At 34.7% G+C, this 16673-nt stretch overlaps 1 protein-coding gene across 1 annotated transcript; it reads left to right on the plus strand.

Moving 5' to 3' along the window:
• The first annotated feature begins 472 nt into the window (after positions 1–472).
• Positions 473–1068, plus strand: LOC135276359 (ATP synthase subunit d, mitochondrial-like). The gene has a single exon (XM_064379971.1). It carries the CDS (start codon positions 511–513, stop codon positions 922–924), a length of 414 nt encoding a protein of 137 aa, XP_064236041.1. The 5' UTR covers positions 473–510; the 3' UTR covers positions 925–1068.
• Positions 1069–16673: the final 15605 nt, after the last annotated feature.

A 16673-nucleotide genomic window follows, 5' to 3' on the forward strand; every position in this document is an offset into this window, starting at 1 on the left:
TGAGAGGTCTAATCACCAGTCTCACTGCTATCAATAACCAGTGCTGACATGCTGGTAAAATCTGCCTCCAAATCTCCATGGACAGACACATGGTTACAAAGCAAGACGATTAGTAACATTATTAATAGAATGCCAGTATATTTCATGCTATGTGCATGTACAGATACTTGAGCAGCACACAAATGAGAATTATAATAGAAGCCCATTGGGTTTAAACCTTACAGTATAGGAGAAAAAGGAAGAAGAGTTTTAAAACAATGACAAACTAAGAAAGACATGAATAAAATCTAGAAGCCTGAACACAGGAAGAATTTCCATCCTAATGAGAATATACCAGATATATTCTTATAATAAAAACTTTCCATTTTTAAAGTAATAAAGGTGAGAGGGTGTTTTTCTTTTCCTTTTCCCTTGGCTTTGGGGTTGGCTGAGGGAAGACCTTCCGGCAACCCACTTCCGTTACTTGCTGCTGTGGACGGTAGGCAGCTGGGGTCAGTGAAGGATCTCAAGATGGCTGGGGGAAAACTTGCTCTAAAAACCATTGACTGGATAGCTTTTTGGGAGATCATACCCCAAAACCAAAAGGCGATTGCTAATTCCCGGAAATCCTGGAATGAGATCCTCACCTCCAGGTTGGCTGCTTTATTTGAGAATCCACCATCTATTGACTGGGTTTACTACAAGGCCAATGTGGCCAAGGCAGGCTTGGTGGATGACTTTGAGAAGAAGTTTAATGCCCTGAAGGTTCCTGTACCAGAGGATCCATATACTGCCCTGGTGGATGCTGAAGAAAAAGAAGATGTGAAGTCTTGTGCTGAGTGGGTGTCTCTCTCAAAGGCTGGGGTTGTAGAATATGAGAAACAGATGGAGAAGTATAAGAACTTAATTCCATCTGAACAGATGACCACTGAGGACTTGAACTAAGCTTTCCCAGAAACCAAATTGGACAAGCAAAAGTATCCCTATTGGTCTCACCAACCAATTGAGAATTTATAAAATTGAGTCCAGGAGGAGGCTCTGGCCCTTATATTACACATTCTGGATATTAAAAATAAAAGTAATTATACAGTTAAAAAAAAAAAAAGGAAAGAAAAACATAAGTGTCAAATCTTATTGTACATTCAAACTTTATCAATTAAAATTATCTAGCTCCTACTCTCAGCAATAATGGAGAAATATCAGGTTGATGTAAAATCTCCCTGTGATACAGGGCAGGCAAGCCACAAAATTGTGGCATAGCACAGGAAAGGTTTTGGCTTTGCCCAGGAAAGCTTTCAAGATCCAGCCAGTGGTGGAAGAAAACAGCTTCACTGAGGCAGCAGTGCGACAGCCCAGTGACTGCTCCTGCAGAGCTGGCTACCCCATAGGCCCTGTGTAGAGAGCAGCAGCTCAAGGGCAGTGCTGCAGTACAACTAATATCTAATTCCAGTTACCTGCAAATTAAGAGGTGGGTTATTCAGAAATTATAGAAAAGGTGTGATAACTTCTGAATTGTTGCCATGGAAAGGGACGGGAACTTCTACATCGTATGCCCACATATGATGGTGGGCATATTTTATGAAGAGGTAATTCCTGTGCGTCTTCCCTATTTCAGCCAGTCTTCACTCTGGTCCAGAGTAAAGTCCTGCCTCCTACCTCACCTTCACTTAATAAGTATTAGGAAGCAATTACACATTTTCCTTACCATGTAAAAGCAAATTATAATATTTACATACATAGTAGAGCTGAGAAATACAGAAACTAATTATATAAATTTTGTAAAAATATGGCACCTTCTGATAATCTTATAGTAAAGGAAAATGCATTAAAATTAGCACTTATGAGCAGAAAATTAAAGTATAATTGTCAACAGGATTAAAATGGATAAATATATAGGTATAAATGTAATATTTGAATAAAATATGTATATAAATGATCACATTTTAATTTGGAAAATGCTACAGAAGTGTTTTAAATGTAAAATTCTAAGCATCATAGCCCTGTTTAATTCAGTCAGAGAATTCAAAACAGAGAAAAATATAGTCAATTTGTTAATTTTTAAATTTTTTGTTCATTTTCTGTTGGAAACACCTTAATATGTGATAAGAATAGAAAAAGAAATAGAAAAGATAAACATCTTTTATCTTCCATATCACAGAATAAGAAAATATCAAACAAATTAATATATTATCTATATGGCTAGCAGAAAAAAGTAAAATGATAAAAGACATTAAATGGTGCAGAGATGTTAATAGATTCAAAGAGTATAAAGTTCATATTCTAAAGTCAAGGGGACGTAGATTGAGTAAAAAAAGTTACAAATACTCATTTCTTATAAAATATTTAACTAACCCAATGTAAACAAAATGCTGGAAACAATGACCACATATATGTCATTTAAAAGTGAAACAAATGTTTATCAAAATGAGAAGAAAACATAGGATATAATTAATTATTAATAAAATCATGAACTGAAGCAAAAGGGGTAATCTACTTTATCTGAAAGTTATAGCTACTATTTAAATGACAAACATGTATTTGTGAGCACAAATATATGTAGCATCAAAATATGCAAATTATGAAAGTTTATAATTAGAAAGTACAGATAAAAACTAATAATGTAATATAATATGTTAGAGCATGTGGAAATTATATAATTAAGAAAAACAACAAACATTATGGTATTTGACCTAAGTTAACTTAAAAACCACTCATTGGAATAGCTTTTTTGAAAAGCAGATGGATTCATATATATTTAATGTTAAAATAATTTTTAATGGGTATGAGCAATTTTTCTTATGTTTATTGACTATTCTGTTTTTTCTTTTGTAAATTTCTTTTCTTTTTAATTATACTTTAAATTCTGGGGTACCTGTGCAGAATGTGCAGGTTTGTTATATAGGTATATATGTGCCATGGTGGTTTGCTGCATCCATCCATCCCTCCATCATCTACATTAGGTATTTCTCCTAATTCTATCCCTCCCAATCTCCCTACCCTCTCCTATTCCTCCCCTAACCCCCAGTCCCCAGACAAAAACACCTTAAACTTCATATGACACCAAAAGAGAGCCCACATAGCCAAGACAATCCTAAGTAAAATAATTTTTAAACGGTTGGATAGCCATCAAATTCATTTAAGAGGCTTGTATTCGATTTTTAATCTTGACAAATATTCCAGAAATTTTAAAAAAGTAATAATAAAGTAAGTTATTTTATGTTAATATATGTAAAGATTCTAACAGAATTAAGTGGTTGTTACAGAGTGAATACCTATGTTGTATTTACCCGAAATTCATATGATGAAATCCTAACCCCCAGTGAGTTGATATTAGAAGGTGGGTCCTTTGGGAGATAATAAGGTCAAGAAGATGGAACCCTCATGAATAAGATCAATACCCATCAAAGGAGGCTATCTTGCTTTTTCTGCCCTATGAAGATAAATCGGCAGATTGCAACCCAGAAGATAACCCTCACCAAATCCTGACCACCCTGGCGCCTTGATCTTGCTCTTCCAGCCTCCAGAACTATGAAGAATAAATTTCTGTTGTTTACAAGACACCAGTGTATGCTATTCTGTTGTAGCAGCCTGATCTGAGATATGTTATGCAAATATTCCTCTGCCACAACTGACTCAGTTTTAACTGATGTATTATTCACTACTAAAGGAGTACTAATAATGCACAGATAGATGAACATTTAAATAACATTGAAAATATTACTGAAATGCACCATAAAATCTTAGCATTCAAATGTCTACACAATATCTGACCATAGCTAAAATTAGAAATGTACTTAGAAAAAGATGAAGTAAAAATTAAAATTAAAATATCCATAATTTTCTCTTAGTAGAAATTTTGCTCATTTATTTTAATTATTTTTAAAGTAATTCTATGTAAATTAGTAAAGAGAATAAGAGTATGTTCAAAACTAATAGCAACACGCTCTGGGTGAATTAAGCAGGAAAACAATCCAAATATGTATGGTAGTCTTTGATACATCCCTGAACTCCATGTACTGCTTTTGGTTTGTACCTTTTTGTTTGCCACTAAAGCACCTGGGCAGGATTAGACAAGGGCAACCAGGAGTTCAGATATTTTACTGTACACAACAAAATGCTACTGATACTAGGACTCTGCATGGGCAATTCTTGCTAAAAGATCATTGGCAGCAAGCATTGTTGTACTTCTGTTGAGTCTCATTCCAGAGATTAATTGTGCTTGATTGCATATGATGCTATTTTCATTGGAACAACTGATGTTGCCTGATATAGTGTGGTCTGATCTCCCTGGGATTACTCAAAGGATTTTGGAACACAGTATTTTTCTTGTCTTCCTTTAATCTAGTGACCTTGTTAATACAATCTGTTAGGGTAGTTGTTTTAGTAATTTAATATTTATTTTGTTATTTTGAAAGTGTTATTTTTTGTTTTTTTAATTCACAAAAACTCAGAAATTATTACATTTATTACCTGTTACTCCCCATGTTTTTAAATTTTAAAAAAAGCAGAAAACAAGAGCATTAGCAACAAAAAAAAAAACAACACAGCTCGACTCAAACTTTCCTGATAGAATATTAATCTTATTTTCTTTATGATTTAAGTAGGTTAGATAAAAGAAACACAAGTATTTGATGCATCACCATAAATATGCTTAATGCCATTTTCTTTCTCTGAGAAAGTGTAGGGTAGATTTTCAAGGAGAACTTTTTAAGTCTCTATTTAATTTTTTGTTGTTGTTCTAAATAACCTGTAATTAAAACTGAATAAATGAGTAAATAAAATTATAATGTCTATGTTTTTGCAGAATATTTTTCCTATTGTTAAGATGCTCTAGATTGAATTACATATCCTGAAATTCCTATATTGAAATGTAACCCCCAACAACTTGGATATAGGGCTTTATCAGGTCATAAAGGTGGCCTCCTAATCTAACAGGATTAGTGGACTTAAAAAAAAACGGAAGATAGAGAGCCATCTTTCTCTTGCCATCATCATTCACCACAAAAAGCCAATTGCAACCAGAAGGAGTTCTTACCAGAACTTGACTATACTGGCATCGTGTTATCAGACTTCCAGCCTGCAGAACTGTGAGAAAATAAATTTCTATTGTTAAAGTTATCCTGCCTATGGTATGATTTTATGGCAACCTGAGTAAGATATAACAGATTAACAAAACATTTTTTACTCTTATCATCTATGGTACAGAGACATGTATATTAAGAGACATTGCAGGGGAATACATTGTTTAATTAGATAATATATTACTGGAAAATATACATTATTGGAGAAAGTAACTTGGTACTTAATTTGTTCAAAACTAAAATATAAAATCTATATTCCTGTTGTCTCTGGAGAGGAATAATACCATACAAATGTTTCTCAGGAAAAATATACACTGTCCTCTTTTTAAAAGATTTATTGGTTTCATTTTAAATAAGTCAACAAGAAAATTAATGTTTCATTCTCTTCTCCTAATTTTCCTTGAGAAATGGCCTCAAAAGTTCTGAGTTAATTGTTTCTACTATCTGACTTGTAATGTATTTGTAATGTTGCACTCAGAGTAAGTCTTCCTCTTATTACCTCCTGTAAACAAGTAAATCTTTTTTAAGTTGTTACAAATAAGTCTTCAAATATTAACCTTTTCAATTATTTATTAAAAGTCATCTTGCTTCCCATAATATATCGATTATAATAAATTGAAAAGGTTAATATTTGAAGACTTATTTGGAATATATATATACACACACACACACACACACACACACATATATATATATAATTTTGCTCTTTTTATCAGTTATATACAATTTCTGTCATTTCTGAATTTTTGCCATTTGGGAAGCTCAATGGGCATACTAACACCAGTCCTGATCAGAAGTCATACATAATATCAATGAAACTACCCACCATAATAACAAAAAAATAGTGAGCAACAATCCTTCTGTGGAGTATCTCTAAGCAGCATTAACTGACTTAATAGTATGCCAGAAATGCAAAATCTTTAAATTGTTAAAGTGAGACTTGGTGATTTGTCTTTTCTCCATTAGGCTTAATGCATTTTGAAAGTCGATGAATAGAATGAGGAAGGGAGCTCACATTGTAATAGCTAAGCCTGATGAATAAACTCACTTGCTCATCATTAATGTCAAACCACTGGTGACTAAGACTTCTGCACATGCATAATTATTATTCTTGGCTGCGAGAGGGTAAAGGAGGCTGTAGGAACTACTTCCTCATTTGGTTCTCACAGTCTCGGAAATGCCTTAGCCTGAAAATCACACTTTCTTCTTCTAGACATGAAAACCTTTGAAATCCACCAATCCTTTTTATTTTAACTTTAGATTTCTAGTCTGTATTTCATTAAGCATATTTCCCACATTTTTCTAGGCTTTGTGAGACTGATGGGTTAAAAGACTTCACTTAGGAGAAAAGTCTCATTCTGGAAGAATCATTTGTTTTCCTTATTCTAGTTATAGCACACATGATTTCACAGAAAGTAATTTTTAATTCCATCCCTAACGTTAAAATTACCTTTTATATTTCATGAATAAGGGAACTCAATATGAGAAAGCAACTTACCCCTTGTAGAAATGTCACAAAAATAACAAATGAAATCATCCTTCCACATTTGCATTTACTTTTACTCTTCTAAAATAAAGTTTCTTAACACTCAATGTTGACATATAGGGCCAGGTAGCTTTTTCTTGTGGGAGGCTGTCCTGAGCATTGTAGTATGTTTAGAAGTTTTCCTGGCCTCTACGTGCTAGATTCTAGTAGCATCCCCACATTCCCAGTGGTGACTGCCCAGAATGTTTTCAGACATTCCCCAATGCTGTTATCGTGGGAGCTGTTAAAACCACTTATTTGGGCCAAATAGATTAAACTCTCTTTTCTTCTCACTAAATATATTCTTCCATTAAGACATTGTTTTTCGAAGTCCAGTCTCTATTGCTACAAATAATGTTTAAATGTTCATGAGAACTATTTCTGGTATTTTATTTTATTTTTTACTTTGTGTGTTTGTGTGAGTGTGTGTTTTGATTGTTTTACTTGTTTTTTGCCTTAGTTTTATTTTGGGGTTGGCATAGATACAGAAGAGAGAAATAAGAAGCATTAGCAATGCAAGTTCAATATACTCTCAGTGACAAATTTTACTCTATGCTTGATTAAATTGTCAATATTTTCACTAAGACTAAAGACCATTAATATGATTGGCTACAGCATTTTTAAAGGAGAGAGTGAGTTTAAAATTTTGTTTTAAATAAGTGACCAGCATTTCTTCCTGACCATGGAGGATGTTAAGTAAGGCTTTTTGTGTCCTCAGCTTCACTTTCGATAACAAATTACCTCTGAACACATTAAACAATTGCAGAAAAATGGCCTCATTAACCATGATTTGATATTTACTAACAATAAGTGTGCTTGCATGTGCACACACACACACACACATACACCAAGTATAGGCCTAGAGAAATAGCCCTGGTTATAAAAATATGACAGTGATTCTTATCAAATCTATTTGCAAATCTACACTCACATTTTTCATAGTAACATTTCCATACATTCAGCTGCTATTTATTTCTTACTGAAACTGTCAAACAATCTTCTGTGACTTCTAGGGTGTAGATAAGAAAACACAGCTTATATTTGTTCCAGCAGGAAAAGGTTTAATTGAAGAAAAGAGTGGAACACACAATCACTGATGGAAGAAGAATCTTAAAGCCAATAATACCCACCAGAGGGATTGCTGGATCATCTGTAGTTCCATTTTTAGTCTGAGAAGCTTCCATACTGTTTTTAATAATGTGTGGAGGAATTTTTTTAAATAAAGAAAACTCCAGTTGGGTACAGTGTTTCACGCCTGTAATTCCAGGTACTGTGGCCAGAGGACCTTCTGAGCCCAGGAGTTTGAGACTAACCTGGCAATATAGTGAGTTTCTGTTTCTAAAAAGAAAAAAATTAAAAACCTTACTCAAAATTTTGGGAGTTGACTTCAATTCCAGAAGTCTGAATAGCTTTAAGACTGACATATTAACAAGATTATTGCCCCTCTAGTGGTTCAAAATTTTCCTGCCAGTAGTGTGATAATGATACACCATTTCAGAAAGGATGAGAGAAGTGAGTTAGGAGATTTCTAGTAGTGACTGTGGATTTTTCTCACATATAAAACCATGAAACTTTAGTAAAATTTGTAAAAGCAAAAAATACAGACTCTGACTTTTTTTCAGTGATGTGTCTTTACCTAATTACTCAATTGAATCTTCTTTATTTCATGACTTAATACCCCAGGAGATAATTGTTCACAGGCATTTCTTCTCCAACTACTCTAAGATCTTTTATTTTACCATGTAATTCTTGTTTTAATAAAGTAATATATGTCAATAATATTTCTGCTATTTTTTAATGTCATATAATGTTGCCATAGACCAAAACAGCTCATGCAGTATTATCTGCTTTTGATTGCCTCAGGTATTTTAAAAGTGTATTAACACTTAAAGTAAAACAAAAGTTAGGATTTCTTTAATCACATGCCCACTCCTTTTCTCATTTCATCCCTATGCCCTTCTTGTCTCATCTTGATTATTATTGTATTCTTATCCAGTCAGTGCAACTTCAGCTCTTGTGCTCATTACCACATCCACTCAGAAATACAAAGTACTGATATATTCTGATTGGGTCTCCATCCTGTTTAACTCATCAGTCTAAGCATATAGTTGCGTCTTGGACTGGTTGTCACACAACACTGTATGTTCTAAGTAGGCACAGGAGTTGCTTAGTCTTTGCCCGTTAACCTTAGCAACGGCTGTTTGTTGCATCCAAGAAGGCTTTATGCATGTCTACACTCTGCACAATGGGGTGACTGTAAGAGGATTACAAGTCATATAAGCAGGCAGAGTAACTCCTAATTAGAGATAAAGCTAGAAATCAATTCCTCTTTATATAACATAATGACAATGCCTTTTAAACTGTTAAAGGTTCTTTCTGAGCAATAGATCTTGTCACTATTGCTCATTAACTTCTCAGCCAATGTTATGTGGATCATGGTAGCTCTGTGTACATGGCAAATATTAAAAGTCAGTCACATTTAAATTTATTCTTCATTTTAATCTTTGAAAATGTTGCCTGATTCTTGTAAAATAAAGCTGTACATAACATGTGCAACAAAAGGGCTTATTGAAAAAGACATCCTCAACCTGTGAGAGCTATGTTAGTCAGAGTTTCATCTCTATCTACATATGGATGCAGCATACACACATACACACATACACAATTTTTCCTGATTTTTAAAAATAAACGAAACAAGTTGTTAGTCCATTTCCATAGAATTAGCTTCCCAAATGAATAATTCATTCAAAATTATTTGAAGGAGTTGAATAATTATTGATTTGCTGAACACAATCACATATAATATCTATGCAAAAATGCAAGTTGCACACATACATTATAGATTAGCAATATAGCTATGTACTTTTAAATATATTTTATTGAAAATATCATTGAAGTATGACATCTATAGGAATAAACACAACTGACATTGCCTAAAATCTTAACAGTAAAAATTTTAAGACTTTGAAGAAATTTATAAGATGTATATTTTAATAACAATGATACCTACAAATTTAATGTGTATTATACATAAGAATGACAATGAGGCACTAAGAAAAAACATTTGTCAAAAAAGAGCAAAGTATATAAACTAGAATTTCATTCGTGAAGGAGCATATTATGTAGGATAATACAAATTTAGTTGCAGAGATACAATGTTATAGTCATCATCAAAAGGAGGGAGAAAAAGAAAAGAAAGAGGAAGAGGAGGAGCAGGAAGACTAGGAGGAGAAGGAAGAGAAGGTAGACAATAGTAATAAAAAAGGACATTGGCCAGCATTTGTTACCATGAAGAAGTATTACTTAGTAAAAACACTTAAAACTGGTTGGCATCACCTATTAAAGTATAACATGACTGAGTGCATTCTACAAATAGAAAATGTTTTCCTAAGTATATATTCCAGAGAAACTTTTCTTCTTTTATAAAGAAGGGATTTTTGTTAATTAAAAATATTCAACTTTCAACTTGCATCAAGAACTGATTAAGACATTAAAAATGCAGCTATAAGCAAAATGCAGTTCTCTGCTTTCTTGGAGTTTTAATTCCATTGGGGTAAATAAATATTAAACTAACTATATAAAAAACTTCAGATGTTGATAAGAAAGTAAAGCAGTCAAGGGCAATGAGTAATAAAAATCAGCCTGAGACATTTTCCCCACAAATGACAATTTGGGAAAAAGATAAAAATGAGATACAGGAGACAACTCTGCATATTTTGAGTTCAGTCATAGGAAATACCATGTGCAAAGAACAGGTAACATGATTGCCTGAAAAGTTGGAGAAACAGCATGTCAGGAATTTTTACAATAGCTGGTTTTCTAAAAGAAAAATATGAAAACATCCCTCATTTACATTACTAGTGATATGAATAAATTATGCTACATTTGTACAAAAGAATATTCTATATTAAAGAAAATAAACAAACCTGATGTTCTGTTTCCATTTTTTAAATCTGACTGCTGACAGCATTTAATTCCCATTGTTTTCTCTTCTCTGCTTTCTATATCTGTGAAAACCAGTAAGAAAACCTTATTAATTTCTTCTTTGGTGCAAATTAGAATCTCTGTACTATGCAAACACCAGATCAGCAATGGGAACCCTCACTGAGCTCTCATCCTCCAGCCACAGCAACAGACAGTGCCAGTTCTTCCTCCTTGCCCTTTCAACTGGTTTTTGGACCTGCTTGTTAGCTATCTTACTCTTCTAGAAAGCCTTTTTATGTGAGCATAAACATTAATATATCCTATTCGTATATGTGTAGCACCTCAGCAACTGAGCTGGATTTTAGATGGGGAATTCCATCTTGCTCCCGTATGGAGACCACAAGACAGCTGCCACAGAGCAGTGTGTGTAGGTGACGATCACCACTGTTAGGGTGTCTGTCTTCTCTTGCTTTGGCTTCCTAAATGATGTGTTACTTGCTGTCTGCATACTTTTTTATTCCTTCTTTTTGTTTTTGAGATGGTGCCTGGCTCTGTCACCCAGGCTGGAGTGCAATAGTGCAATCTTGGCTCACTGCAACCTCCGCCCTCTGGGTTTGAGCAATTCTGCCTCAGCCTCCCGAGTAGCTGGGACTACAGGCATGAGCCACCATGCCCAGTTAATCTTTGTATTTTTAGTAGAGACAGGGTTTCACCATATTGGCCAGGATGGTCTTGAAGTCCTGGCCTCAGGTGATCTGCAGGTCTTGGCCGACCAAAGTTCTGGGATTACAGGCGTGAGCCACTGTGCCTGTCCCCTGCATACTCTTTGAGTTGTGTTTCTGCCTGCAAGCAAACTTGCACTTTGAACTGAGCTTCTTTGTGCTGCCTTTGCTGAGTTCTGCCATGCTTCTGTCATAGACTTAACTGATTAATATCAGAAGTATCCTTACTGGCTTCTGAAGAAAGGATTATGAAATTGAGACCTTCCTTAAATCGGCCCTGGCTCATGCATCATAACCTGGATGTATCTGTATTTCAGATTAAGGCATGTTTCTTGATTCTGTCTAGTTATTTTCAGCCTTCTATTAAAAAATATCAAAAACTGAGTAGGTTATAAACAAAATAAATTTCTTTCTCATCGTTCTAAAGTCTGTGAAGTTAATGAACAAGGTGCTGGCAGATTCAATGCCTGGTGAGGGCCTGCTTTCTAGTTGATTGGCAGTCACCTTCTCCTTGTGTTCTCACATGATGGACAGGGCTAGCTAGCCCCCCTGGGGCATCATATGTGAGCACTAGTCCCATTCATGAGAACTCTGCCCTCACAATCTAATTATCTCTCAAAAGCTCTCTTCTTCTAATATCATCACATTGGGAATTAATATTTTAACATATGAATTTGAGGGGAACATACATATTCAGACCATAATATCACTATATGTAGTGGCTGAAACTAAGCTTAGGTAAAAGACTTGCCCTGTGACTGTCAGTTTTATGTCTTCATCAGGCTATGATTTCCAGCCTATGAAGCACTTCTGGGGAAGACTGATGCCTGTGTATATATGAGTTCACCAGGTGGCCACTCCTATGGAGAAAGAATAGACACCTTTTGGTATATTGAGTGCACATTCATAAAAGCAGAGAGCTCACTAGAACTGCAGAAATGCCTTTGCTGCTATTGTTCCCTGAGTTCTTTTTATTAAAGATGGTAGTGATTCTTGGAGCTACAGGAAAAAAGTCCAAGACACTTCTCTGGCACAGACAAGGTATTAATTTTAAACTGTGTTAAGCCCAACTCCTTAATCTCAGTAAGACTACCATTACCATGAAAGAGACCTCTAACTAACTCCTATAAGACTTATTTGAAACTCTAGGTAAAAGGTAATGTATAAATATAAGCAAGTAGAGGAAACTCAGTCAAACCCCTATTGCATGTCCAGTAACCATCAAAAAATAAAAACAATAAAAACCTGAATAAAGAAGACAAAAACTAAATCAGACATCTGTAATTTTACACAATTAGAAATCCAAAATTTACTAAAATAATTTATGTAAGAAAAATAGAAGGACTTTGATGATTTTTTGCTGCTACAAGAGAGGTTTTCTGGATTAATTTTAGCAGATGCTAAAATACACCAATTAGAAAAGTTTAATGACCTTTCTCAACACTAAGGCTCAAATTACAGTTACATCTGGGAGTCAAAATATTTTAAACAAGATATACTGTTTAATATATGGGGGAATTACCAATGAAAGCAGAAGAAAACAAGTATTTCACCAGAACTACTGTGTTGGGCAAATTCCCATTGTCATAGTGCCCATTGCCCTAAAATAGTCCATCAAAGACATAAACTTTTACTGTACAAGTAAAAACTTTAAATATTCATAAACAGTAACTACATAAAATTAGTTAGTAATGAAGTTAAGTTAAATTAAATTTCATTTAAATCTCTAGCTCTTAAAATGCTCTTGACATAACAGGACTTATTTTGTCTCCACCAGTTAAAATAGTTAATACTGCTTAATATAAATTAAAAGATGACCTTTAAGAATAGAACCCAATTATATAATGCCTATTTAGATAAAGATTGATAACCTCACTGTCTTTTTTTCTTTTCTTTTTTTTTTTTTTTTTTTTCATAAAACCACCCAATTTGGCCTGTTTTTAAACCGGGAGAGAATACGTGGTACTTCATGGTAGATGAGTGGTACTTATGGTAGATTAGTTTCCATACTCAGTCTTATTGAAATTGCTGACTCAATCCAACTGCCGATAAATGCTTTGCAGTCATAGATTGACTAATATGTTTTGTTCACAGCCTATTTAAATAGCCTTTAAACTGTAGTTTGTCTTCACCTTCAAAGGGATGTAGTACACCTTTATTTAGTCAATCATGAAGGATAACAGCCATGTCATCACACACAATATTTGCAGGAAAGATCTTAACCACATCCAACTTCTAAGAACACAGGTATATCACCACAGCAATAACATCCCTCTATGAATTGATTCATTTGGCACACACAATCAGGGTATACAAATACTCACAAAAGAAGCTCCAAAAAATGGGCCACGTTACCTCAGTATAATTTCTGGGCATTATTTAGTCAGTTGAGGGGCTTCATCCCTGAGATTCTTAAGATACAACAATTGAAGGGCCCAGCACCAACAATATTAAGATGAACTCAACATCTTTTATGTCTTTTGGAGATCTAGAGGAAACATACTCCAAATTTTAAATTTTAATTAAGGCCACAAATGCTGTTATTTATAAATTGACCCACTTTGACTGGATCCTCCTCTACTAAAAGTCTTTGAAGTCTGACCAAATTCCAGTACAACAGACACTTCCATCTGTGGCCCCCAAAGACTCCTTCACTCTACAGAGTATAGCAAACTTCTCCCATACCTCCTAGACTTCTTGGGCCAGCCATCACAGCCAGACATTGTCTATGGCTTTTGATGCAAGAAACTGTCCTTGGCTACACGTTATCCACCATAAGAGCAGTAATCGTTGGACATATACATGAACCTTATTGAAAAAGGAGATTTCATAGGCACTAAGCCTTGAACCCTCTGTACCCACCTGCCCACCTGTTATAATTTAGGTCATGGAAGAAGCACTTTTTATGCTTGGCATGACCATTTGCTAAAATAATAACAATAACAATAGAATAAAACATTCTCAGCCTCTCTGGATAATCCCATATGCAAGAAGTGTTGACCTCCTCCTCTCCTCATTCTTTTTCCAGATGCCATGGTGCTAGATGAAGTTATCCCTCTGGCAGACCCCTTGGCTACCTAGGAAGCTCCTTGTGATAAAGTGAGTAAATAGCAAAGAGCATTTCTAAACTTCATGGATGGCAGTACCATATCACATATGATGAAGTCCCCAGGAGAATTATTGCTATCTACCTTTCAATCATAATATTACAGATCAAAGACACACAGAAAAGGGTTAGCATAATTGGCCAGGATTTGGGCATTCATTCTTAGCACTGGATGCTCTGGCCAACAACAGCCCCATCTGCACATTTTTACAGACTCTTGAGCTATTGCCAATATCCTGGTCATCTGATCCAGTGAATGGTCAAAGCAATAATTCTTTTTCCAAGGTTTCTCTATTTGTGGTAAAGAACACATGGGCTAAAAAATATAAACCACAGTTCTATATGTCTCTGTACATAGTACAGCCCCAATACAAGTTCTCATCAAGATATTTGTACCCTTTGGATTTCATTAGCTTTCATAGTGGCCAAGGTACATCTCACTTCTCAAAAGTGCCCAATGCTGGGCTCTTGGACAAGGCATTCAGTGAAACTAAACTTTCTTACTGGCCCAGGCTATAGTTCTCATAGAGTATCAGACATATAGCTTACTAAGACAAATTTTAATTGAATGGAACATGGCCCATTTCAGAAAAAGTCTTCCTTGTTTTTTGAAGTTTTACTGATAATAGTCTTCAAGTCCCACTCCTACTTCCTTGCCAGTATCTAAGCAAGCCATAACCAAAGCCCAGCTGCTTCCTCCTTTGGTACCAGCAAGAAGTTTAAATAATGCAAGTCACTGGCCCAAATAGGAACTCTCACCCTGGTCCCACCCCTAATCACAGTCATAATAATTAAAGCCAGTTCCTACTCTTTTCTCTCTCAAGTCATTTCCAGACCTGCATGGAAGCGTTGCTTGCTCTTTCCTGAAAAACTCATTTTATTTGTAGTAAACCTTTCCATGCTATTTTCGGGGATGTGAATGTATAAATTATGAATTAATGCAATTAAAATTAATATAAATTCTAAAAGTGCCCATATAGGCAGTGACAACTGCATATTATCAGAACAGGGCATGCAGAGGATATTGAGAACATTGAAAATACGTTTCTTGCTGGGCACAGTGGCTCACGCCTGTAATCCCAGCATTTTAGGGGCCGAGGCAGGCGGATCACGAGGTCAAGAGATCGAGACCATCCTGGCCAACATGGTGAAACCCCGTCTCCACTAAAAATACAAAAATTAGCTGGGCATGGTGGTGTGCGCCTGTCGTCCCAGCTACTTGGGAGGCTGAGGCAGGAGAATTGCTTGAACCTGGGAGGTGGAGGTTGCAGTGAGCTGAGATCACACCACTGCACTCCAGCCTGGCACCTGGTAACAGAGTGAGACTCTGTCTCAAAAAAAAAAAAAAAAGAAGAAGAAGAAAGAAAGAAAGAAAACATGTGTTTTTAAGCTTTCTTATAGATTTTAACATTTTTATTCAATTGCTGAATATAATCAATAGTCTAGAGTTATGGGAAAAAAATGAAAACTGAGTTTGAAGCAAAGGGAAGTTTCAAACATTTGAATAAAGTTTAAAATATTTAAACAGGTAGTAGTTTTTCATAAAAATTAAGAGTCTCTATAGTAATAAAAATAATAACTAATGGAAAATTGTTATTCTGTGATCTACAATTATTTTTCTTATTCTTTTTCTCATGGCAATATTAACTTAAGCACTGAAAATTCAAAAACTAAGACAAACCAAAATATGTTCAAATATTTAGAAGAAAAATTTTAATCAAATGCTAATGGTCTGTCTTTTACTGTGATTAATTCAGATTGTAATTTTGATATACTTCAAAATTATGGTTAAATGTCACTAACATATTATGCACTTAATATCTTTAAAAACTGAATTTAAAGTTAGAGGTCATAGGTTATATTCCTGCCGTTAAATAATATCTATGACCCTCTGTTTTCCCATACATAAAAGAAAGATAATAAAACTGTTGAAAGAGGGTTGCTATAAAAAATAAAAGAGATAATAAAAGTGAAAACGACATTTGCAGGGTCTAACTTACATAAGACATTCAGTAATTTTTTGGCATAATTTAAGAACCTTTGAGAATAAGAAAATATTTCATTCCTCAGTGAAACATTATAAGAATGGCTTTTGTCTCTTGAACACTGACATAAAAATCATGCTATTAATTAAGTGGCCACTGAGGCTAATCAGAAGGAACAGCATGATGAGTTTTGTTAGTGAATTCTCAGGAAGCAATAACATCAGAATGATAAATGTATCTACAGTTCTCAGGAACACAAATTTGTTTACATGAGTGTCGCAGTGACAAAGGATTGACTCCTAGTTCTGATAAAATTGTTAACTCAATTTACCATACTATTTTTATTTAAGG

The sequence above is a fragment of the Aotus nancymaae genome, unplaced genomic scaffold (genome assembly GCF_030222135.1).
Source record: "Aotus nancymaae isolate 86718 unplaced genomic scaffold, 86718_ANA_hifiasm-v0.15.2.pri h1tg000022l_1, whole genome shotgun sequence".
Classification (NCBI taxonomy): Eukaryota; Metazoa; Chordata; class Mammalia; order Primates; family Aotidae; genus Aotus; species Aotus nancymaae.